At 43.4% G+C, this 24,013-nt stretch overlaps 1 protein-coding gene across 6 annotated transcripts in view; it reads right to left on the bottom strand.

The window, feature by feature from the left end:
* Positions 1-24,013, bottom strand: part of MCM3AP (minichromosome maintenance complex component 3 associated protein) — a 57,074-nt gene that overhangs the window by 6,000 nt on the left and 27,061 nt on the right. For 5 of the 6 annotated variants that reach the window (XM_040483687.1, XM_040483691.1, XM_040483686.1 and 2 more), the window contains exons 15-26: positions 22,794-22,925; positions 22,273-22,386; positions 16,418-16,570; positions 14,695-14,892; positions 14,051-14,119; positions 13,835-13,969; positions 10,412-10,565; positions 3,559-3,829; positions 3,253-3,350; positions 2,204-2,594; positions 618-875; positions 3-132 (exon numbers count right to left, since the gene is read on the bottom strand). In XM_040483687.1, coding sequence (XP_040339621.1) covers positions 3-132; positions 618-875; positions 2,204-2,594; positions 3,253-3,350; positions 3,559-3,829; positions 10,412-10,565; positions 13,835-13,969; positions 14,051-14,119; positions 14,695-14,892; positions 16,418-16,570; positions 22,273-22,386; positions 22,794-22,925 — 2,103 coding nt within the window. The remainder of the gene's footprint in view (positions 1-2; positions 133-617; positions 876-2,203; positions 2,595-3,252; positions 3,351-3,558; positions 3,830-10,411; positions 10,566-13,834; positions 13,970-14,050; positions 14,120-14,694; positions 14,893-16,417; positions 16,571-22,272; positions 22,387-22,793; positions 22,926-24,013) is intronic. The other variant, XM_040483688.1, reaches the window with a different exon arrangement.

Genomic DNA, 24,013 nt, shown 5'->3' with positions numbered 1-24,013 from the left:
ACCGCCCATGACTCAGATGTAGCTCCTTCTGTGTCTGCATTCTGGCTTGTTCCCATGACAAAGGAACATCATATGCTTTCAAGTGGTTTTTAAAAAAATATACACATATCTGACCATCTTCACTCAGAGCCTCTGAAAAAATACAAAAACAAATGAGAAAAGAGTATCAAAAGAGCAACAAGCAACAGGTGACCACTTGAAGTTTGCTTATACACTGATTTAAGAACAAGCCCTACTAACTAAAGCCATGCACTTGACTCCCATGCTTGACGTAACATGCCTCACCATCCATGGGTCATTTAAGGTTCAGACAGGCTCAGGTCCAGACTGTGGCATGACCAGTATAACTACTCAGAGCTACCGAAATCTAACTTAGAGCCAGCCTAGGGGCCATTTCAGGGAGATGGTTCCAGGCTCCCCCGGAATACTCCTAGCTCCTCCCAATGTTAACAGTCACTGGCTTAAGCCACTGGAAGTCACTGGCTTAAAGGGGAGTCCTATAGAAAGGAAGGGCAGCGACCCACAGAAAAAGAAACATCAAAGTAAACATCTTTCTTTGCTGAAACTGGACCAAGTAGTCCTCCTGATGTGACCCCACAGCACCGAGCACTGATTACCTGATGTGATAGGAAGCCTAGGGGGTGTCCAGTCCCTCAGCTTGTGGTTGATGCACAAGGCAATTATGTCATCCCATGGGATCTCGGCAACTGAGGGCCCTGCCCCCTGGCCCATCGAATGGCTCTTGCTCTTCCACCTGCGGTAGGTTCTGCGGAGCAGGTTTTCCACCTGGGACTGGAGGACAGGCCGAGTCTGGCAAGAGCTGGGGATCTGGGAGGCATACTGGACCACCATGGAGCATACGGGGAGCCAGGGCGCTGGAGAGAAAACACCGCCTCAGTTACAAGATTTGGCCAGAGTATATAGGTGGACACTACACAAAATGTCTTCACTCCACATTTTCTTAGGAAAAGGCAACTGTGTATTTAAGAAGTTTGCTTTCGAATTTGAATACAATAGAACCACAGCTGTTCTCCCTCCCCACGTCCCGTTAAGAGATGCAAACAGTCACCCTGGACAAAATAAACAACAGAGTCCAACCTAGAGGCTCTGATTATACAGGACTGTGGTTACACCAGAAATCTGTATTGTAAAAAGCACCCAGGGGACTCTGGTACCGGAAGTCTGGGCTTCTTTTGGGGAACCTTGCCCTAGCTCCTATTTACATCGTGTGGTTTGCTTCCATTTGGGTTTCTTCAATAACGAGCATCTATGAGACCTACTGAAGACCACACCCCATTAAAAAAAATTTTTTTTAGTGTTTATTTTTGAGAGACAGAGCATGAGTGGGGGGAGGAGCAGAGAGAGACGGAGACACAGAATCCGAAGCAGGCTCCAGGCTCTGACCTGTCAGCACAGAGCCCAATGTGGAGCTCAAACTCACGAACAGTAAGATCATGACCTGAGCCAAAGTCGGATGCTTAACTAACTGAGCCACCCAGGCACCCCCACAACCCAAAGTTTACAAGGGTACCTGAGGCCTCTATTCAAAGGCCCAAAGGAGAGTGGCCGTGCCAAGGCCATGTATTGTACTACATAAGTAGCAAACAGCCCCATTCCCTCCTAACAGTGTGAGCAAAGGAAGGGACAGCCTCCTTGCCCAGCCCAGGGGACCTATAGAGTCTTCATCACAACAGCCTCACCTGGGCACAACCAGAGTCACGGAACAGAGGTTTCTTCGACAAAGAAGGAACACTGGTGTTAAAGTAACAGAGTGTCATGGCCCCAGCAGAGCCAGCAATGTGGGCAGGGCTGCCTGGTCCCCACGCTCTTTGCACCCCCACCCTATGGCAAAGGCAGGATAGAACCTGCTGTCAATTCAGAAACCGTGGGCCTTGGGCTACGTGTTCAGGCCAACACCACTTACCACGTTCTTTCCTGGGCCGTGCGGACACCCACAGGCTGCTCTATTAGTGATGAAGGGCCCACAGCCCCCCACAAACAGCCCCAACTCTGACTCCTAAACCCAAAGGCAGGTGTGAATGGGAACAGTGTGGGAGCAGGGGGCGCACAGTGGATGAGGACATACAAATTTCACATCAGCGCCCAATACCTGCCAGATTATCACTATAGTAAGAACAGAAAACAGGAGACTTAGCTGTCCCACATTCCTCCCCAGCCAGGACCCCTTGGCAAGAGCACGTACCCCCCGGGGGTGGAAGGTCCATCTGTGGAAGCTGGAAGCCAAGCACAGCCTGCCTTAACCAGGCCAAGTGCTCCGGGGCATTCCAGTGAAGGTGAGGAAGCAGCCGGCTGCCCCCTACTTCGGCAAACTCAGTGACAGGCCAGGACAGGTCGCACAGCTGTTCAGATGACACCAGGGAGGCCAGGAAGTGCAGCACACTGTTGAACAGCTCAATGATGGCTCCAGGCTCCTGTGAGACCAGGCCGCCCTGCCGCCTCTCTCTTCTGTCATGGAAAAACCGGCCGCTAAACTCACGGCCAACCCCATCTTCCACGTACTGAATGAGGGTCTGGCAGCAAAGGTCAAGGGAACAGGGGCAGTGGGAGACCAGCCACTGCACAGCCCGTGAAACCTGAGATGCAAAAACATTCAGGAGAGACTCGGTTAAACAGTTCATCCTGTTTTTCAGAAAGAGCTTCCCGAGAGTACCTCTCCCACAGCTGTCACAGCAGGTGACACAGGGAGCACCAGCTTCTCAACCACACTAGGAAGTGGGCAGAAGCTTCCACGGCTCTAGAGTTTCGCCCCCTATGCCTCCCAGAGAGGGGCTCCAGGTCCCATCTTATCCTGAGGAGTAAAGCCTGCAGGGTCATCCTGGAAGGGCTCAGGCCCAAGGTAACCCAGCCCTGCACACCACCTTCACCACGCACAGAAAGAGAAGCCAGGTCCCCCCATGCTTAGGAGGCCCAGCACCTTGCTGCGCACCCACATACTCTCACACCCTCTAGCTTCCCGCAGTTACTTTCATTGTAATTCCAGGCACTTCTTTCCCAAAATGTAACTATTACAACAAAACCTCTAAAAAAAATTTACATGAACAATTTAATGTTTCAGAGAGCAGGACTGTAGGCAAATTTTGCCTTTTATTTTGATTTCTGCTTACATTTTCTTAAGTTGTCAAAATATAATGTTAAAAATCCAAGCAGTAACATATACTACATTTAAGACAGAACAAAAGGGGAAAATTGAAATGTCTTATCAGACCTTTAAAAATGATGAAGACTTCTCACCTTAGTTGTGCCTTGTAAGTCATTAATGGAATCAGGAATCTCAATAACGGTATAATCTGAAATCAGCTTAGCTGAAACCAAATCCTGTAGCATCAGACCTTTGAGAGAAACAGAGGTTACCTGTCTTATGCTCTCAGCGTGCAGAAAAGCTAACACATCTCACTGCACTGACCCCGCCCGTCCCTGCTCCCAGTCACTGCTGTCCCTCAACTCCCTACACACACCACACTGCCAGCACGTCCTCAAACCAGGGGCTCGACCCATTTTTAAACATGCTGGTTCATAAACGAAATTGCCTTCACAAACCATCTTCCACTTCCTTCTCCATGACATCCCCTCCTGGGCTAGGTACAAGGACCACAAGTGGAAGTGCAGGCTGGAAGGGCTTGGCCTGCAGGAGCTGCTTGAGCTGTAGCAACGCAGACAGCCAGTACACGTCCTCCTCCGCCATGTCCTCACTCTCCACTTTGGGGGGAAGCAGCAGCATGAGCCCACTGGCTCCCAGGAGCTCCTTCTGCGTCTCCACAGCATCAAGGGCGCAGTCGCTGAGAGCACCGTGAGCCACCTGGAACAACATCTAGACCATCAGGAGGGACACACCAGGGGACAAATCAGCAGTGAATGTGAGCCCCAGAATAAGCGCAACCAAATGCTCACTGCTCTCTGGGCTGCCCTCCTCCATGAGGCTGTAGATTAGTGCAAGAAACAGCCAAGTCAACAGATAATAATTCAGCCTCTAGCTAGAAGTGTGTTTGAAGATGTTACTTTAATCTTAACAATTACCCTTAAACAGGTATAAAAACAGGTAAGCACCCCCCCGCCCCCCGCCCCAAAGAACCCAAACAGGTAAAGCCCATAACAACAGAAGGGAGTAAAGGTAAACCAATAGCAGACAAGGGATTCTGACCAGTTTCTTGAGAGCATCACAGACATGGGAGCAATCACTGTTAAGATTAAGGAAGCAGAAGAAGCCAGACCTAAAGAGTTACAGATGGGGGCGTCTGGGTGGCGCAGCCGGTTAAGCGTCCGACTTCAGCCAGGTCACGATCTCGCGGTCCGTGAGTTCGAGCCCCGCGTCAGGCTCTGGGCTGATGGCTCAGAACCTGGAGCCTGTTTCCGATTCTGTGTCTCCCTCTCTCTCTGACCCTCCCCCGTTCATGCTCTGTCTCTCTCTGTCCCAAAAATACAATAAACGTTGAAAAAAAATTAAAAAAAAAAAAAAAAAAGAGTTACAGATGGAGGTATGGAAGGAACCAGACTGACTGAGCCTGCAAAAGCCCTGAGCACCCAGATCCAGTGGCACCAAGAGCCAGAGGTGAGGTTCAGGACCACACAGATAAGTCACACCCACCGCAGTGGCCCTATAGGTCATCCACCCACCTGCAGGTGGCCTTTAAGTGCAATCTGCCCCCTGGGCAGACATCCTATCCTGAAATGATGCAAGCATAGTGGAGGGGACAGAGCACTGGCCACTCCCCACCTGTCCCAAGACCATCAGCAGCTGGCCAAGAGGATAAGACGAATCCTTCCCAAAGAAACCAAACAGTCCAAGAAAACAACACGCAGATCCTGACACTTGGGAGTCCCCCTAAAAACTGTACGCTTGCTGTTCAGCTACCTGCTACCCCACCTCAAACACAAGAGCTTATGGACAGCCTTTTAGGGCCTCACTCAGGTATGGGCAGCCTGAGATAAGGTGTCCAAGGAGAGCCTCCAACATAAGAGAGAGATCAGAATAATAAAGAAAGAGAAATCCAAAGGAAACAAATCATGCATGGAACATAAAAAAGCTCAGACCTCAAAAATCCTAATTTCCTCTCATGATGCATCTAAAAATAGTGACAAGATGATATGATAAATTCAAATAACAGTAAGAAAAAATGAATGATACATATGGAATAAAAAATTTGGTAGAATGTATAGAATATAAAGTCAATTTGGGGCACCTGGGTTGCTGTTGGTTAAGTGTCTGACTCCTGATTTCAGTTTAGGTCATGATTTCACAGTTCACGAGATTGAGCCCCACATCGGGTTCCATGCTAATAGCACAGACCCTGCTTGGGATTCTCTCTCTCTGCCCGCTCCCAATAAATAAATAAATAAACATTAAAAAAAAAAAAAAAAGTCAATGAATCTCCCAGAGCATGATATTTAAAAACAAAACAGAAAATAGAATAGAAAGGATAAGAAGCTTAGAGAATTAACTGACAAGATCCAACATCTGTCACAGGAATTCAAGAGAACAAAAAACAAAAGAAGGAAAATAGGTAGCACTGGGATGCAAAAACATCCCAGAAGTGAAACAGTACTCTCCAGCCTGAAAGGACCCCGTCAAACCCAGCACAGTGAGCAAAAGAAGTCGTCACCAGGCATACCCCAGTGGATTTTCAGAACCCCGGGGTCAGAAAGCAGGCTTCCAGAGAGAAACAAGACCAGGCCACAGAGAAAAGAACAGGAATCACCTCAGACATCTCAACAGCAACTCTGGATTTCAGATGACCTTGGGAGAAAAACTGGAAGGAAAAACCTTTCAACCCACACTTCTACAAACCTCACTGAACCACAAAGCAAATACAAGGGTAAACACATTTTCAAAGAGGCAAGGACTAAAACCTCTGCTCCCACAGATCCTTTCTTTGGAAGAAACTGGAAGATACACCCCACACCCTGCTGCTGTCAATGGCAGGACCAAGTAAGCACATGTGTTAGTCAGGCGCTGTTCTAGGAACTCTACACGTACAGCTCACTCCATCCTCAAAGGCACCTGTGTGCAGTGCCACCATGTGGCAGCTGTGTGGCCTAGGGCTATTTTGTTTAACTTCTCGGAGCCTCAGTTCCCTCTTTGGTAAAAGAGGGATCGTAAGATCTCACTCATGTGTAATTTATTAAACAAAACAAACAGAGCAAATGAAGAAAAAGAGAAAGGCAAACCAAGAAACAGACTCTTTATAGGAAACAAACTGATGGTCACCAGAGGGGAGGCAGGTGGGAAGATGGGTAAAACGGGGGATGGGGATTAAGGAATGCATTTGTCATAATGAAATAAATATATAAATAAAATAAGATAAAATAAAATAAGTATCAGCAAGCAAGAATGGGAAAGGGGAGAAGGACTGCCATAATTTGGATTATAAACCAGGAGGACGGGCACTTGACATTTTTCTACCCACGAGTTTCCTTCTCCCTCCAGGATATTAGCTCCTGAGAAGAGGGATTTGTGTTGATGTGTTCTCTGCTATAACCCAGCATGTGGAATAGTACTTGGGACAGAGAAGTCACTCAACAAATACTTGTGAAATGCATACCTGAATGAATGGGTAATGCAGTATGATGTAAGAAGGAGATAGGCTTTCTCTCCAAGAGGTACAAGCCAGTCAGAGATTGTTTAAAAACTGAAACAAAGACACAAAGTAAAAACTGGGGAAGGGGAAGAAATGAACAAAGTGAACATCAGGAAAGCCCCACGAGAGCCAGTTGGTATTATTATACAAATAAACAAGAGCATCAAATCTCTTTTTTTAATAAAAGAGGGATCATAAGAGCACTCCTACACAGGCAGCACAGAGTCACATGGAACCTGCCTGAGATCACAGGGTTAGCAGGGGGAGGAGCAGGACCATGCTAGTGGTATGGAGATCGAGTGGCAGCCACAACCTGGGACACTATCAGCCCACAGGAGAACAAGAGGATGGCACTTTCTCAAAGGGATAAGGTGAAGTGAGAGAGCATCTGAAACTCTAAGATGCACACAACCCACCTGCTGGCACATTTGGGTAAAAATTAATGAGAGATACAGAGAAAAGTATGTAAGTGAGAAAAGAAGGCAACTACAATTTGCAATAAAATTAAGAAACATAGTCACAGAACACTTGGCTGGTTCTGAGGCAAACAGCAATCACACAGCCATCAAAATGTGATCCCACTCACTAAGATAAGATAAAGTGACGATGTAGCCACCTTGGAAATTAAGGAAGGCTGGGTGGGACCATAGTGTACCAATTCACTCCTCACTTGGCACGGGATGCAGCCATGAAGACAGCCCCATGATCCCACCTCCTAGTGCTCACGCCCTTGCACAATCCCCTGCCATGACGTGCTTCTAACAGACAGAATCAGAAAAAAGTGACAAGACATCACTTTTAAGATTAGGTTACAGAGAGACTCTGTCGTCCTGCCCAGCAGATGGCAGCCAGCTGCCAACTTACACACTGCCTCATGGAGAGGCCCTGGCCACAGCCAATAAGGAAGTGAATCCTGCCAACAACCACAAGAGCGAGCTTGGAAATGGCTCTTCCCTCAGTCAAGCTTTCGGATGAGACCAGAGCTTTGGCTTACACCTTGATTTCCGCTTTGTGAGAAACCCTGAGCCAGAGGACCCAATTAAACCACACTTGGACTTCTGACCCACAGAAACTATGAGATAACAAATCTTGACTATTTTAAACTAAGTTTGGGGTTAATTTGTTATACAACAATAGACATATTTTAATGGGAAGTCAGTGGAGAACATCTAAAGTGGGTAAACTGAGAAACAGCTGTGTAAGCATGTGATTTGGGAAGACAACAGAAATCAACCCCTAGGAGAGAGGCAGGGGCTGCTATCCCTCATTATGCATCATGACATGTATCTGACTTTTTAAGTACTGCAAATATTACTTTGATTAAAAGACTTAAAAATAAAGGCAAGAACAACAACAAACTAATTGTCCAGTAGGTGAAGTCTGACTTTATGATCATAGGAAAAAAGGGAAGAACATGAACCAAGACATTACTGTTACCTCTGAATGGCAAGAGCATAAATGGCTCTTATCATCTTTATGCTTCCTCTGTACTTCCTTATATTTCTAAGGTTTTATACATGTATTACTTTTACTTTTAGAAAATAAAATAAATAATATTAAAATAGAAAAACAAAAGTGCCTGACTGGCTCAATTAGAAGAACATGAGACTCTTGATCTTGGGGTTGTGAGTTTGCTTAAATTAAAAAAAAAAAAAAAAATTAAAATAAATAAGTAACATAAAATGGAAGAACAAAATAAATAAAAACCGTATAATCAAACTACAATTTGAAGAGGCTCCAAGGACAGAAGGAATGTGGATTACAGTATCACACGGAGATGAGCAGGGTGTGCCACAAAGGTGACCTTCTTAGGAAGAGGAGAGGCCTGGGCACTGTAAACCCTCCGGTCAGGGCAGAGGGTAGACAGTGGGTTCTCACTGAGCACTCTGAGCATGCAACCTGGCTAACCCTCATGAGACCCTGGTGCAGTGAGTCAGGACTACATTATGGAGGGCACCACGCCTAGGCTCAAAAAGCTGGCCAGAGCAGCAGCTGACAACCCCAGGTCTGCTCCACACGGAAGCCCACACTCTCTGCCCTGCATCGTTCTTTTCCAAGCAAATAAAATACACTTCTGGGTTTATCTGAACATATGCTAACACCTAAAATGTATTTATGTAGACTTTACTCGAATGAGGAAACAGGTTCTCGTTAAATAAGAATCTCTCAGACAATGGTTCCCAAAGGGAGGGAGTGGGGGCTGGACAAAATGGGAGGAGGGTGGGAGGTATGAGCTTCCAGCCATGGAATGAATAATTAAGAGGATAAAAGGTACAGCATAGGAAATATAGTCAATAGTATTGTAATAGCACTGTATGATGACAGATAGTAGGTACACTGTGCTGAGCACAGCATAATGTATAGATTTATGGAATCATTATATTGTACACCTGAAACTAACATAACATTGTATACCAACTCTACTTAAATAAGAATAAAGAAAAATTAAAAAAAAAATTAACATCTATACTAAACAAACACCTATAAAAAACAAAAATTAGAACTTACGATCAAAAACTTAGGACAAGTTGAATGTAAAACAAATCCAATTGACCTGAAATGCCCAATACTGAACTTATATATATTGGTGGGACCAAGTTTAGTGAAAACTGCATAGGATTAAAAACCATTAATTACGGGGCGCCTGGGTGGCTCAGTCGGTTAAGGGTCCGACTTCAGCTCAGGTCATGATCTCGCAGTCCATGAGTTCGAGCCCCGCGTCGGGCTCTGTGCTGACAGCTCGGAGCCTGGAGCCTGTTTCAGATTCTGTGTCTCCCTCTCTCTCTGACCCTCCCCCGTTCATGCTCTGTCTCTCTCTGTCTCAAAAATAAATAAACGTTAGGGGCGCCTGGGTGGCGCAGTCGGTTAAGCGTCCGACTTCAGCCAGGTCACGATCTCGCGGTCCGTGAGTTCGAGCCCCGCGTAGGGCTCTGGGCTGATGGCTCAGAGCCTGGAGCCTATTTCCGATTCTGTGTCTCCCTCTCTCTCTGCCCCTCGCCCGTTCATGCTCTGTCTCTCTCTGTCCCAAAAATAAATAAACGTTGAAAAAAAAAAAAAAAAGAAAAAGAAAAATAAATAAATAAACGTTAAAAAAAAATGTAAAAAAAATAAAAAAAAAAAAAACATTAATTACTCTCTTGTAAGACCTGATGTATCAGGAAGCCATTATAGCAAAGATGTTAGCTGTTGGCAAACCATGTGACATATAACAGGCACTGTATTTTTGCGAAATGCTCTCTTACACTTCTCAGGTTAATTATCAGAGGCCCATGAAGGAGGAGTTCAGGGTTCCTAAATTATGTGCATCTATGCATTTGTCAGGATGGTTCTGAGTTTTCACCAAGTTCTCAAAGAGGTCTGTTGACCTGAGATGATTAAGGCTCACAGCACTCCTGAGAATCTAGCCTGGCATGTCACACCAAGTAGGTGTCCGTGGGATGTCAACAGGACACAAAGAGGAACAGACATGATACGGGCTTCTGAGCCTCCCACATTTCTTCAAAACCACTTCAAGGCACTTCCATGATTCCAATAATGTCTAAAAGTGAGTGAAATAAGAAAATTACAGGGACGCCTGGGTGGCTCAGCATTCAACTTCAGCCCAGGTCATGATCTCGTGGTCCGTGAGTTCAAGCCCCACATCAGGCTCTGTGCTGACAGCTCAGAGCCTGGAGCCTACTTCAGATTCTGTGTGTCATCCTCTCTCTGCCCCTTCCCCACTCATGCTCTGTCTCCCTGTGTGTGTCTCTCTCTCTCTCTCAAAAATAATAATTAAAAAAAAAGAAAATCACAGAAGTAAATACACGATTCTCACCTACCTTTATACACACATTGACAGCGACTGTCTGATCCCCTTTGCTGCTGAGAGTGTGAAACAGCGCAAGCGTCTGAATTCCCCCAGCCATGGTGCCTGTGTCGCCCACTGAGCCATCACCTCCCATGAACTTGACTTTTAACCAGTTTGCTAAAATTCTGTGAATAAAGGAAAATAACACTTGAAAAAGAATTCTAAATTTAAGCTATAAAGATTTTTAGGAAAAGTGAAAAAGAAATACCACACAGATGTAGGTTCACAGACACCAACTCTTACTGTAAAGTTGAGCTGGACAAAACAGGCTGTGATTTTAAACTAGACCAAGGAACTCTCCTGGGGTATCTACTGGGGCGAGAGGAGAGGGCACTCATGAACCTGATCCATTCTTACAGTACAGTACTGTAAGTATATTTTCCTTATGATTTTCTTAATAACATTTTCTTTTCTGTAACTTTATTGTAAGAATACAGTATATGATAAATACATATATACACAAATACAAATAAATACACAATGTTGACTATGTTAGGTTTCTGGTCAACAGCAGCTATTGGTAGTTAAGTTCTGGGGGGAGTCAAAAGTTATACTCAGATTTTCGACTGTGTCAGGGGAATTGACATCTCTAAACCCCATGTTATTCAAGGGTCAACTATAAAAATGTTTTACAGAATTAAGTTTCACGCAGAGGCGCCTGGGTGGCTCAGTCAGTTTGAGTGTCCAACTTCTGCTCAGGTCATGATCTCGAAGTTCATGAGTTCAAACCCCATATCAGTTTGCTGCTATCAGCACAGAGCCTGCTTCAGATCCTTTGTCACCCACTCTCTGCCCCTCCCCCACTTGTGTGTGCGGGTATGCTCTCTCTCAAAAATAATAAACATTAAAAAAAAATTCATGCTGGAGATCTTAAGAATTACTGTGATGTATATTTCCAAGTGAACTTATTAGTGAATCAGAAGACAGCTACTCTAAGAAATGACTCACCTTAATTTAAATACTTTTAATATAAGACAACTCTCTTCTTTGCTCAGTCGTCTTATAATCTTTATGACTTTTTTTTTCCTTAGTTAAGCAGTGTCCAAGAGTAACTGCTTAAAAAGGAATGTATTCAAAGAACTTAATACCCTCAAACAATGCTAACAGGAATGTAAATGGTGCAGCCACTGTGGAAAAGTTTGGCAATTCCTCAAAGACTTAACATAAAGTTACCTCACAACGTAGCAATTCCACGTCTAGGTATATAACAGAACTGCAAACATCTGTCCACACACACTGTTATACATGGATGTTTCATAGCGTTACTCGTAATAACCAAAGAATGGAAACCCAAATACTATCAACTGAACAAATAATATGTGTTTTGTTCATACGATGGAATACTATTCAGCCACACACAAAAAAAGTACTGTCTGCTATAACATGAATAAACCCAGAAAACATGATGGCTGAGTGAAAAGTGCTAGTGTAAGACTCCATTTATACAAAACGTCTAGAATAGGAAAATACATAGAAGGCAGGACACAGATTAGTGGTTTCCGGGAGCTGAAGACAGGGAGGAATGATGAGTAACTGGTAATGGATATGGGATTTCTCTGTAGGTAAAAACTGTTTTGGAAATTACTCTTTTTTTTTTTTAACGTTTATTTATTTTTGAGACAGAGAGAGGCAGAGCATGAACAGGGGAGGGGCAGAGAGAGAGGGAGACACAGAATCTGAAACGGGCTCCAGGCTCTGAGCTGTCAGCACAGAGCCCGACGCGGGGCTCGAACTCACAGACCGTGAGATCATGACCCGAGCCGAAGTCGGACGCCCAACCGACCAAGCCACCCAGGTGCCCCTGGAAATTAGATGGTGGAGATAGTTGCACAACTCTGTGAATATACTAAAAACCAATGAAATGAAAACTTTAAATGGGTGAAATTTATGATATGTGAATTCATGTCAATAAAGCTGCTAAAAAAGAAAACATGTTCTGTAATTGCTTTAAACATGATTTCTGGAAGCAGTTTGGTTGTAGGAAATACATGTAATGCTACGTCAATTTCTTAGAAATCTGTTAAAATATGCCAGAAGGTTTTTTCCTTTAAAAAAAAAAAAAAAATGAGGGGCGCCTGGGTGGCTCAGTCGGTTAAGCGGCCGACTTCGGCTCAGGTCATGATCTCGCGGTCCGTGAGTTCGAGCCCCGCGTTGGGCTCTGTGCTGACAGCTCAGAGCCTGGAGCCTGTTTCAGATTCTATGTCTCCCTCTCTCTCTGCCCCTCCCCTGTTCATGCTCTGTCTCTGTCTTAAAAATAAGTAAGCGTTAAAAAAAAAAACAAAAACGCAACTATAGCAAACACACTACAAACTGTCTTCCCCAAGAGTCTAAAATGATGTGGGCTCTAATCAATACACCTCACCACAACTTTAAAAGAGGATCAACTCTTGGGGCACCTGGATGGCTTAGTCATTTAAGCATCCGACTCTTGATTTCAGCTCAGGTCATGATCTCACAGTTCATGGGTTCGAGCTCCTCATCAGGCTCTGTGCTGGCAGCTTAGAGTCTGCTTGGGATTCTCTGTCTGTCTGTCTGTCTGTCTCTCTCTCTCTCTCTCTCTCCTTCTGCCCCTACCCTGTTTATACTCACTTTCTCTCTCTCAAAATAAATAAATAAACATTAAAAAAAAAAAAAAGAGGGGGTGTGGGAGTGGGGATGGATTAAATGGGTAAGGGACATTAAGGAAGACACTTGTTGGGATGAGCACTGGGTGTTATACATAGGGGATGAATCACTGGAATCTACTCCTTGAGATCACTGTTACACTATATGCTAACTAACTTGGATGTAAATTAAAAAATCACTTAATTTAAAAAAAAGGATCAACTCTTAAATGTTTTTGGATACAGACTATTGTCAAATTTACAGGATAAAAATTTTAATATTCTAAAGCGTCAACTTCAAATCACAAACAAAACAGACTACGCAAGTCCCTCACACCTCATGCTCTCAAGAGAAGTCATTCTGAGTAGGGAAAGGGCTAATATTAGGCAGTGCTAGATCAGGGACCCTCAGAGAGGCAGGCTGCAGCTACAAGTGGGAGGCTGAAGCAGCGGTGGGATTTTGGAAAAAAAAAGGATAAACGTATTCCAGACTTGCCTGGGCCAGTGTCCGGAGTGGAGTCTCACAAACTTTCAGATAAGGTCCCAATAAAAAGTCAGGGACACAAATCCTTGGTGGCAAAACAGTTGGGACGGGACCCCTCTCACTCTTGAGAGCTTTATGCCTTCTCTCAGTAAACTCTACTGCTTTGCCCACTCTCTGTTGGCACAAGATTCATGCTTGGACTCCTCTGTGCGACAAGGGCTAGAGTCCCTCCCAGCCTCCTGTAAAACTCCACCTCCTGAAGCCGCTTTCTCAACCTCAAAGCCCAGGGAGGGAAACCCTTCCTGACCTGCCAGGACTCCCTGGGGACTGCTCTTCTCCATCAGGCAACACCAGCACCAGCTTCCAAAACACACGCTCCCACCTTCCAGGGAGGTACTTGGCCACGAGGGATGGCAGGTCCAGGGGTGTCCATGCTGCATCACTGGAAGGAACAGAGCACAGAGGGTAAGCCAGTGCACAAGTCCCAGGCAGGAGAAGCACACATGGCAGGGGGATGACAGACCTCAGCAGTTGCTTGTGAAAGTGCTGAACCTTCATCTGGTGCACTGTCTTGTTCCTGAGCCACCGTAACCTACAAAGAAAGGAAGACACTGTGCCTTCATGAGGCCACCTCAGTACCCATAAAAGGAATTTGGTGAATATTTACTGATGTTCTGAGTGGAAAGTAACTGGTTAATAGTGTCTACTGATAGAGAATGGTTAGGAGACCAAGAAAACTTTTTCTGATAAACAGATCAGTCGGAGAATTTGTTCATTCCACAAATATCAAGCCCATGGGAGATGAGTAGTAAACAGACAAAAATCCTGCCCTCAAGAACAGTCATGGGAACAGAAGAAACTCCACCAGTGAAAATTGATAGATGTATCCAGAAAGACCAGAAGACAAAGATGTGATTCTAAGTAAAATTCAATTACCAGGCCCTGAGTGTTTTAAGTGGAAAAGGAGTGTGAAATCAAAGCATGTAGCACAAGTCATACATCCGGAACTAGAGGAAGAGACGACCTTCAAGAATATAATCCTGCATCTATTTTCACGTTATCTGATTCTCTCCACCTTCCCTCCAAACACACACGTTAATCCATGCTCTCCGTAAAGCCGGATGGGGCTGGGGAACACCAGGCGGCCATGGCAGGCTAAGTGCTGACCTGGTGCAGGAGATGCCCAGTTTCCCTGCATGGCCCAGATCCAGGAGGCCCTTGGCCAGATTCTCCTCAGCAATGGGGCACTCTGCACTGGGTGCCAATGCCTTCAGGCGGTTGTTCATGTCCACACAGCAAGGCGCTGCAGGGAAAGCCCGCATCTGGCGCCTCAGTTTTTTCCGGGCTGCGACGGCTTCCCTCCACCTGGAGGGCACAACAACATATCATCATTGGGTATTTTCAAGGTTACTACGAGGACCAATGCAAAACCACAGTCCAATGCTATAACGTAGGGAAGCACGTTTTCTGGCAATACATTTCAGTTTTTTTCAGCAATAGTCCTCAAGCTAAGAAATGAAACAATTAAAATTAACACTCAGGCACGGGAAATGCACAAGAGCAGATGAGTGGTGGTAAACAACAAAAGTAGTGAACTGAAGCACTGAAGCTCAATGATCTCTAGAAGCTAACTTGGCGATATGGATATGGATACAAGATACACACTCTGACCCAGCCAACACCACTCATGGGAACTTCTCTCCAGATATGTGTGCACCTGTACGAGATGTCTGTACAAGGACGACCACCACAGCACTCTGCCATAGCTAAAAAGAGAAGCCATGTGAAAGTCCACCACCGGAGAACTAGATGGGTCCTTTCTGGTTGCACTGACAACCCTGGGAAGAGTCCAATGTGCTGCTGTGGTGAGGCCTCCGCTTTCCCTCGAGTGGAGTAAAGACAGGTTAGCACAGATGCTGCCGTCTGTGCTAACAACCACAAAAAAGGGCAGAAGGCTTCTGGATGCATACTCAGCAGCTGCTGCTTCTGAGGAGGAAGATGGGTATGGAGACTTCTGTGGTACGGAGACTCACTTCTCCCTATATTCCCTCTTATATGGTTGAAACTACTTTAAGTGCTGTTACAAAATGACACATGATACAACATACACAGTACAAGCCCAAGTTTAAAGATTAACGACAGGGTCACCTAGTTGGCTCAGTCAGCTAAGCATCCAACTCTTGATCTCAGCTCAGGTCATGATCTCACAGTTCATGTGATCGAGCCCCACATCAAGCTCTGTGCTGACGGCCCAGAGTCTGCTTGGGATTCTCTCTCCCTCTCTCTCTGCCCCTCCCCTGTTCACGCACTCTCTTTCAAAATAAACTTGAAAAAAAAAATTTTAATACATAAAGATCCATGATAAAATAGTCACATACTTCCATCCAATTAAGAAGCAGTGGCCATGACCAGCACTGGGCCCTGCTCAATTATGCACGCTCTCACTCCCAAAGGTAACCGCTGCACTAAGTTTATGATCGTTAATTTTCCTTCTCTTCTTTAGGGTTGTACCATCACATAAATTTAAAACAATGTATTTAGTTTGAATATACCCTGCTTGTATGTTGTACAGATTTCCCTAAAAACTGCTTTTTTTCACTTATAGAAGTTTTAGAAATTCATCCATGTGGGTGCCTACAGCTAGAATTTGGCTTATTCAGAGCCATCTCCCTGCATCAAAAGCATTAGGTAAACGACAGAGAGCAACCTACGAATACTTGTCAAAATACAAAACAGCCCCCAATCTAATTCCTTATTTATCCCTTAGCGTTTACCCTTTAGGAAGGAACATATTCGTGGGTATGTATAATTGACTATATCTGAAAGTATCATCTCTGTAAAAGGCTCTCTCCACATGCATCCATTTCATCTGTAAGGACACAGGACTCACCGCTGGAGATACTTGCAGAAGCACTGCAGTTCCTGGAGGGTCTCCTTTGCAGTCTGGAAAATTTCCTCCCCAAGAAACAAGTCCACCAGGTGGGCACAGACATCCTCACAGCAACGGGCCATGCGGACTCTCTGGTCTGTCTCCACTGCATTCCTATAGAAGAGGATAATCAAGATGGGAGACACGGTACCCAGGGCCCACATACATTGAGAGCTTGCCCTAAAGTGGCAAGATTCCACATCCTTACTACTGAAATGCAATTGTGCCGCTGCCACAGAGAAGCTTTAAGATTTTCATTTTACTTTGGGGCGCCTGGGTGGCTCAGTCAGTTAAGCGTCTGACTTCAGCTCAGGTCATGATCTCACGGTTCATGAGACCCGCATCAGGTTCTGTGCTGACAGCTCAGAGCCTGGAGCCTGCTTTGGATTCTGTGTCTCCCTCTCTCTCTGTTCCTCCCCTGCTTACGCTTGCTCTCTCTCTCTCAAAAATAAGTAAATAAATATTAAAAAAAAAAAAAAAAGATTTTCATTTTATTTAATGCACAGACCTGTTAAGACAGAGGAAAAGACAAAAGTGGTATAGGCTACTAGATTATAGGTCCAATCAGGCCCTTGTAAACAGTCAATAAATAAACTTCTGTCTTAATAAATTAGTTACAAATTCTAATTTTCAAGTGACCATTAAAATAACTACAACACCTTCTCATCAGCACTATCTGATGTTTGCAATTAAAAGTGTCCCGGGCGCCTGGGTGGCGCAGTCGGTTAAGCGTCCGACTTCAACCAGGTCACGATCTCACGGTCCGGGAGTTCGAGCCCCACGTAGGGCTCTGGGCTGATGGCTCAGAGCCTGGAGCCTGTTTCCGATTCTGTGTCTCCCTCTCTCTCTGCCCCTCGCCCGTTCATGCTCTGTCTCTCTCTGTCCCAAAAATAAATAAACGTTGAAAAAAAAATTTTTTTTAAAAATAAAAGTGTCCCAAGAGCCGGCAGCCAAGATTGGCAGCCCATGTTTCAAATGGCAGTGGCCCTCAAGATAAACCAGAATCTAAATGAGATTTTTATGACAAAATTCTGTCAACCAAGGGAGCACGAACAATTTTACCAGATATATTTAGTCACAAAATCAAAGAAGCTTAAACAAGCAAGACATGTTTTCAATAGTCCTCTATGGCAGGTGGAGACAGTCCTGGTGCTGAGCTGAAGCCCAGGTCTCCTGGGACTGTGGAAAAATATATCAAGTCCCAGCTCTTACATATCTCCTAACACTCCTTCCTGGGATTAAGAACAGACATTGATCCATCACTTATGAGGTTTCGTGCTTAAACAGGGAAATAGACTCCCAATTATTAAAGATGCAAAGAAACATTAAACAAAACGCTCTGCCTCCTCGCTGTGTCCTCCATCTGCAATGGAATCTGTGCTCTGCCACAGTACAGTCCATCACTTTCAGGGCTACCTCAGGGTGGTTTAAGCACAAAGACAGATTTCCCTGCACACTGAACTTCTTTCTTCCCTGAAGCTTGACAGTGAAACTAATAAAGTTCTTAGGCAACCATCAACTTAATATAAACTACTAAACATATAAGATGTTATAGTATATAAGCCTCATGGTAACCACAAATCAAAAACCTATACTAGACACACAAAAAATAAAGAGAAAGGAATCCAAGCATAGTAGTAAAAAAAAGCCATCAAACCACAAGTGAAGACAGCAAAAGAAAGGAACAGAAAAAAACTACAGAAAAAACAGAAAGCTGTTAACAAAACGGCCATAAGTATATACGTATCAATAATTACTTTAAATGTAAATGCTCCAATCAAAACATACAGGGTAACTGAATGGATTAAAAAAATAAGATACATAGGGGCACCTGGGTGGCTCAGTCAGTTAAGCGCCCAACTTCAGCTCAGGTCATGACTTCAGCTCAGGTCATGATCTTGTGGTCCATGAGTGTGAGCCCTGCCCCAGGCTCTGTGTTGACAGCTCAGAGCCTGGAGCCTGCTTAGTATCCTGTGTGTCTCTCTCTGCCCCTCCCCCACTCACGCTGTCACAGTCTCTCTCAAAAAATAAATACACATTTAAAAAAAAAAAAAAAAGACCCATCTAAATGCTGCCTACAAGAGACTCACATCTGACCTAAAGACATATAGACTGAAAGTGAAGGGGTGAAAAACATATACCATGCAAATGAAGGGAAAAAAAAGCCAAGATAACAATACTTAGACAAAGTAAACTTTAAAACAAAAATCATAGCAAGAGACAAAACACAGACAAGAGACATAATGATAAAGGAAACAATCCCAACAGGAGAACATAACAATTATAAGTATCTATGCACCCAACATGGAAGCACCTAAATACATAAAGCAAATGTTAATAGACAAAAAAGAAAAACCGACAGTAATACATACAGTAATGACAGAGGACTTTAACACCATATTTACTTCATGGATAGATCATCCAGACAGAAAGTCAACAAGGAATCCATCTCTTTGAACAACATATCACACCAGCTGGGCCTAACAGTTATATATGGAACATTTCATCCAAAAACAGCAGAATACATTCTTTAAGCGTACGTGGAATGTTCTCCAGGACAGATCACATGTTAGGCCACAGAACATGTCTCAATAAATTTAAGAAGACTGAAATCACATCAAGCATCTCTTTCAAACACAACAGTACAAAACTATAAATCAACTACAACAAAAAAATCTGGAAAGAACACAAATACATGGGGGCTAAACAACATGCTACTAAAAAATGAATGGGGGCGCCTGGGTGGCGCAGTCGGTTAAGCGTCCGACTTCAGCCAGGTCACGATTTCGCGGTCCGGGAGTTTGAGCCCCGCGTCAGGCTCTGGGCTGATGGCTCAGAGCCTGGAGCCTGTTTCCGATTCTGTGTCTCCCTCTCTCTCTGCCCCTCCCCTGTTCATGCTCTGTCTCTCTCTGTCCCAAAAATAAACAAACATTGGAAAAAAAAAAAAATGAATGGGTCCACCAAGAAATCAAAAAAGAAAAAAATATATATACATATATATATGGAGACAAATGAAAATGAAAACACAACAGTTCAAAATCTTTGGGATGCAACTGTTCCAAGAGGGAAGTTTATAGCGATGCAGGCTCAAGAAACAAGAAAAATCTCAAACAACCTAACCTTACACCTAAAGGAGCTAGGGAAAAAAGAACCAACAAAATTCAAAGCTTATAGAAGGAAAGAAGTAGTAAAGATTAGAGCAAAAATAAATGAAACTGACAGTAGACAGTCATAGAAAAGATTACTAAAACCAAGAGCTGGTTCTTTGAAAAGATAGACAAAACTGATAAACCTTTAGCCAGACTCATCCAAGAAAAGAGAGGATTCCAATAAATAAAATAAGAAGTGAAGGAGAAGAAATAACAACTGACACCACAAAAATACAAAGGATTATAAGAAAATATTATGAAAAATTATATGCCAACAACCTGGACAACCTAGAAGAAATAGATAAATTCCTAGAAACACACAATCTTCTAAAACTGAAATAGGAAGAAACAGAAAATTTCAAAAGGTTACTAGTAATGAAATGGAATCAGTAATCAAAAAACTGCCAACAAACAACAGTCTAGGACCAAATGGCTTCACAAGTAAATTCTACCAAATATTTAAATAAGAGTTAATACCTACTGTTCTCAAAATATTCCAAAAAAGGAGAAGAGGAAGCAAAACACCCAAATTTATTCTACAAAACCAGCACTATTCTAATACCAAAACAGACAAAGATACTACAAAAACAGAAAATTACAGACCAATCTCTCTAATGAACACAGATGCGAAAATCCTCAACAAAATAGTAGCAGACTGAATACAACAATACATTAAAACATTATTCACCACAGTCAAGTGGGATTTATTCCAGAGATGCAAATGTTGGTCAATATTCACAAATCGATCAATATGACACACCACAAGAAAGGATAAAAACCATATGATCATCTCAACAGATGCAGAAAAAGGGTCTGACAAAATGCAACACCCATTCATAATAAAAAACCCTCAACAAAATGAAATAATAAACATCATAAAAGCCTCAACATAATAAAAGCCATATATGAAAAACTCACAGCTAACATCATATTCAACAGTGAAAAACTTGAGAGCTTTTCCTCTAAGATCAATAACAAGTCAAGGATGCCCACTCTCACCACTTGTATTCAACATAGTATTGGAAGTCCCAGCCATAGCAATAAAATAAGAAAAAGAAATAAAAACATCCAAATTGTTAAAAAAGTAAAACTGTCACTATTTGCAGATGATGTGATACTACATACAGAAAACCCTAAAGACTCCACCAAAAAACTATAAGAACTGATAAATGAATTCAATTAAGTTGTAGGATACAAAATTAATACACAGAAATTTGTTGCATTTCTATACACTAATGATGAAGTAGAAGGAGAAATTAAGAAAACAATACCATTTACAGTTGCACCAAAAAGAATAAAATAGCAAGGATAAATTTAACCAATGAGGTAAAAGACCTGTACTATAAAACGCTGATTAAAGAAACTGAAGAGGACTCAAATGGGAAGGTATTCCATGCTCATGGGTTGAAAGAGTTAATATTAATAAAGTGTCCATAATACCTAAAGCAATGTACAAATTCAATATAATCTCTATCAAAACACCAATAGCATTCTTCACAGAACGAAAACAAATAATCCTAAAATCTTTATGGAACCAAAAAGACCTCAAATAGTCAAACCAAACTTGAGAAAGAATAACGAAGTTGAAAGTATCACACTCTTAGATTTCATAATCTACAAAACTATAGTGATCAAAATAGTATGGTACTGGCACAAAAAGAGACACACAGACTAATGGAACAGGATAGAGGGCCCCTACCTACATGGTCAATTGTCTATAAACAAAGGAAGCAAGAATATACAATGGGGAAAAGACAATCTTTTCAACAAATGGTGTAGGGAAAACTGGACAGCTACATGCATAGGAATGAAACTGGACTACTTTCTCACACTACACACAGAAATATGAACTCAAAATGGATTAAAGACCTCAATCTGAGATCTGAGACCTGAAACCTTAACACTCCTAAAAGAAAACATAGGCAGCAATCTCTTGGGACATCAGCCTTAGCAACATATTTATGGGTAGGTCTCCTCAGGCAAAGGAAACAAAAGAAAAATCAACTACTGAGATTATACCAAAGTAAAAAGGTTTAGCACAGTGAAGGAAACCATCAGCAAAATAAAAAGGCAACCCAATGATGGGAGAAGATAGCTACAAATAAAAAATAAAAAAATAAAAGAGACAATATAGTACATAATATTGTAATTACGTTGCATCATGACAAGTGATGAATACACTTATCATGGTGAACACCGAATAATTTATAAAACTTTCAAATCAACATGTTGTACACCTGAAACTAATATAACACTGCATGTTAATTACACTTCAATTTTTAAAAAGTTAGTAAAGTTCTTAAGTGAGATGGCTCAAAATGATCTTTTAACATCTGAAACAAGGGAAGGGACCTCCTACTTGAGAAAATTAATGGTAAATGACTTGGTGTACAAGACTACCAATGAATTATTTTGCTAACAGACACTTGCCCACACCCAGCGCAGGGTCCACAATGAGGATGAGAGTGTATGTAAGTGAGGCCCTCTCTGTAGGCAACACATACCAAGTACATGGATGGCATTTTACTGTTTGGCTATCCAAAAGATATGCTACCCCCCTGTCCAAGTGAAACACAGCTAGCCTGAACTTCACCAGCCTGGCCACAGCACTTCAAAAACCCCATTTTGTCCCACCAGCCCACACCCTCAAACCACAACTTCATTTACTTCAACTCCTGGGAACAGGTTTCCCTCACGCATTCTGTCACCACAAGTTCTGTCAGCTCTGTAGCCAGGCCATGGCTCAGCTGAGTTAACACCAGTTCTCTCTCTTGTTTCAACCTAAGGGTAAGAGAAAAAAAAAGCACAAGAGTAATGTTTAAGAATAAAAAGTGTCAGTACACTCTGTGACCTCACGGGTCGGGATTTGAGTTGTGCCTCCTAATAAGCTGGCAGGCCCACTCCTCTAATCCCACCAGACATGACACACAGTCACCCACACCCCAGCTCCCCTGACCACCACCCTCACCCCCAACTCCAGCTACACGGAGGGCTGCTGCTCACAAGGTGGGTGTGGCCTCAGGACCCCCACCCACTCCCTGAGCTGCACTGCATGAGGATGCTGGGTGAGCCATGGGTTTCATGCTAGTGCAATGGACAACAGTAAGAGCATCCCAGGCCAGGGTGAATTCTGTCCTTTGTCCACACACCCCGACCTCAGGCGTACTGCAGGAACACGACACACTCACCTTTCCTCTTCAGCCTGCCGCCTCTCCTCCTCCTTTCGCTCCCTTTCCTTAGACACTTCCTCAGCTGCAATGTGCCTCAAAATGCCTGTGGTTGCAGCTGTTAACAGCTCCTCCATAGCAGCATTGGAAACACTATGCAGAGAAAAGTGGATATGATTCTAAATAAATAAAAGCCAAAGAAGCCACATAACTTCTAATATTAGCAAGGAAAAAATATATATTTAGCTTTTAGCATAAAAATTAAGCATGTGGTTAGAAACACACAATCAAAACTGACTCATGTAAAAACAGAAAATCTGAATGGGGTGCCCAGGTAGCTCAGTTGGTTAAGCCATCTGACTTTGGTTCAGGTCATAATCTCAGTTTGTAAGTTCGAGCCCTGAGTTAGCCTCTTCTGCTGTCAGCCTGGAACCCACTTTGGATCCTCTGCCCATCTCTTCCTGCCCCCCCCCCCCGCCCCGCTCATGTGCACGCACACGCTCTCTCTCAAAAATAAACATTAAAAAAAAAGAAAATCTGAATAGACCTATAACTTGTAAAGAGATTGATTCAGTCTTCAAAAACCCCTCCCAAGGGGCACCTGGGTGGCTCAGTCGGTTAAGCATCCAACTTCGGCTCAGGTCATGATCTCACGGTCCGTGAGGTCAAGCCCATGTCAGGCTCTGTGCTGACAGCTCAGAGCCTGAAGCCTGCTTCAGATTCTGTCTCCCTTTCTCTCTGACCCTCCCCCGTTCATGCTTTGTCTCTCTCTGTCTCAAAAATAAATTAAAAAATTAAAAAAAAACAAAAATAAAAACCAAAAACCCCTCCCAAAAAAGGAAAGTCCAGAACCAGATGGCTTCACCATTAATTCTATCAAACACTTAAAAGAAGAACAGCCCTTCTCAAACTCTTCCAAAAACCTAAAGAGGAAGAAACACTTTTTAACACTTGAGGCCAGCATTACTCTATCTGAAACCAAAACCAGACAAAGACACTATAAGAAAATCACACACCTGGGTGCCTGCATTGCTCAGTTGGTTAAGCCTCTCTGTCTCACGCTTTGTCTCTGTCTCTCAAAGATGAATAAATGTTAGAAAAATTTTTAAAAAAGACAACCACACACCAGGGGTGCCTGGGTGGTTCAGTCAGTTAAGCATCTGACTTCAGCTCAGGTCGTGATCTCACAGTTCTTGAGTTTGACCCCTGCATCAGGTGAGCTCGAGCCCCATTCCAAACTC

Source organism: Herpailurus yagouaroundi, unplaced genomic scaffold (assembly GCF_014898765.1).
Source record: "Herpailurus yagouaroundi ecotype Mexico unplaced genomic scaffold, PumYag 162, whole genome shotgun sequence".
In the NCBI taxonomy this organism is placed as follows: domain Eukaryota; kingdom Metazoa; phylum Chordata; class Mammalia; order Carnivora; family Felidae; genus Herpailurus; species Herpailurus yagouaroundi.
This window is presented reverse-complemented; position numbering and strand designations above follow the sequence as displayed.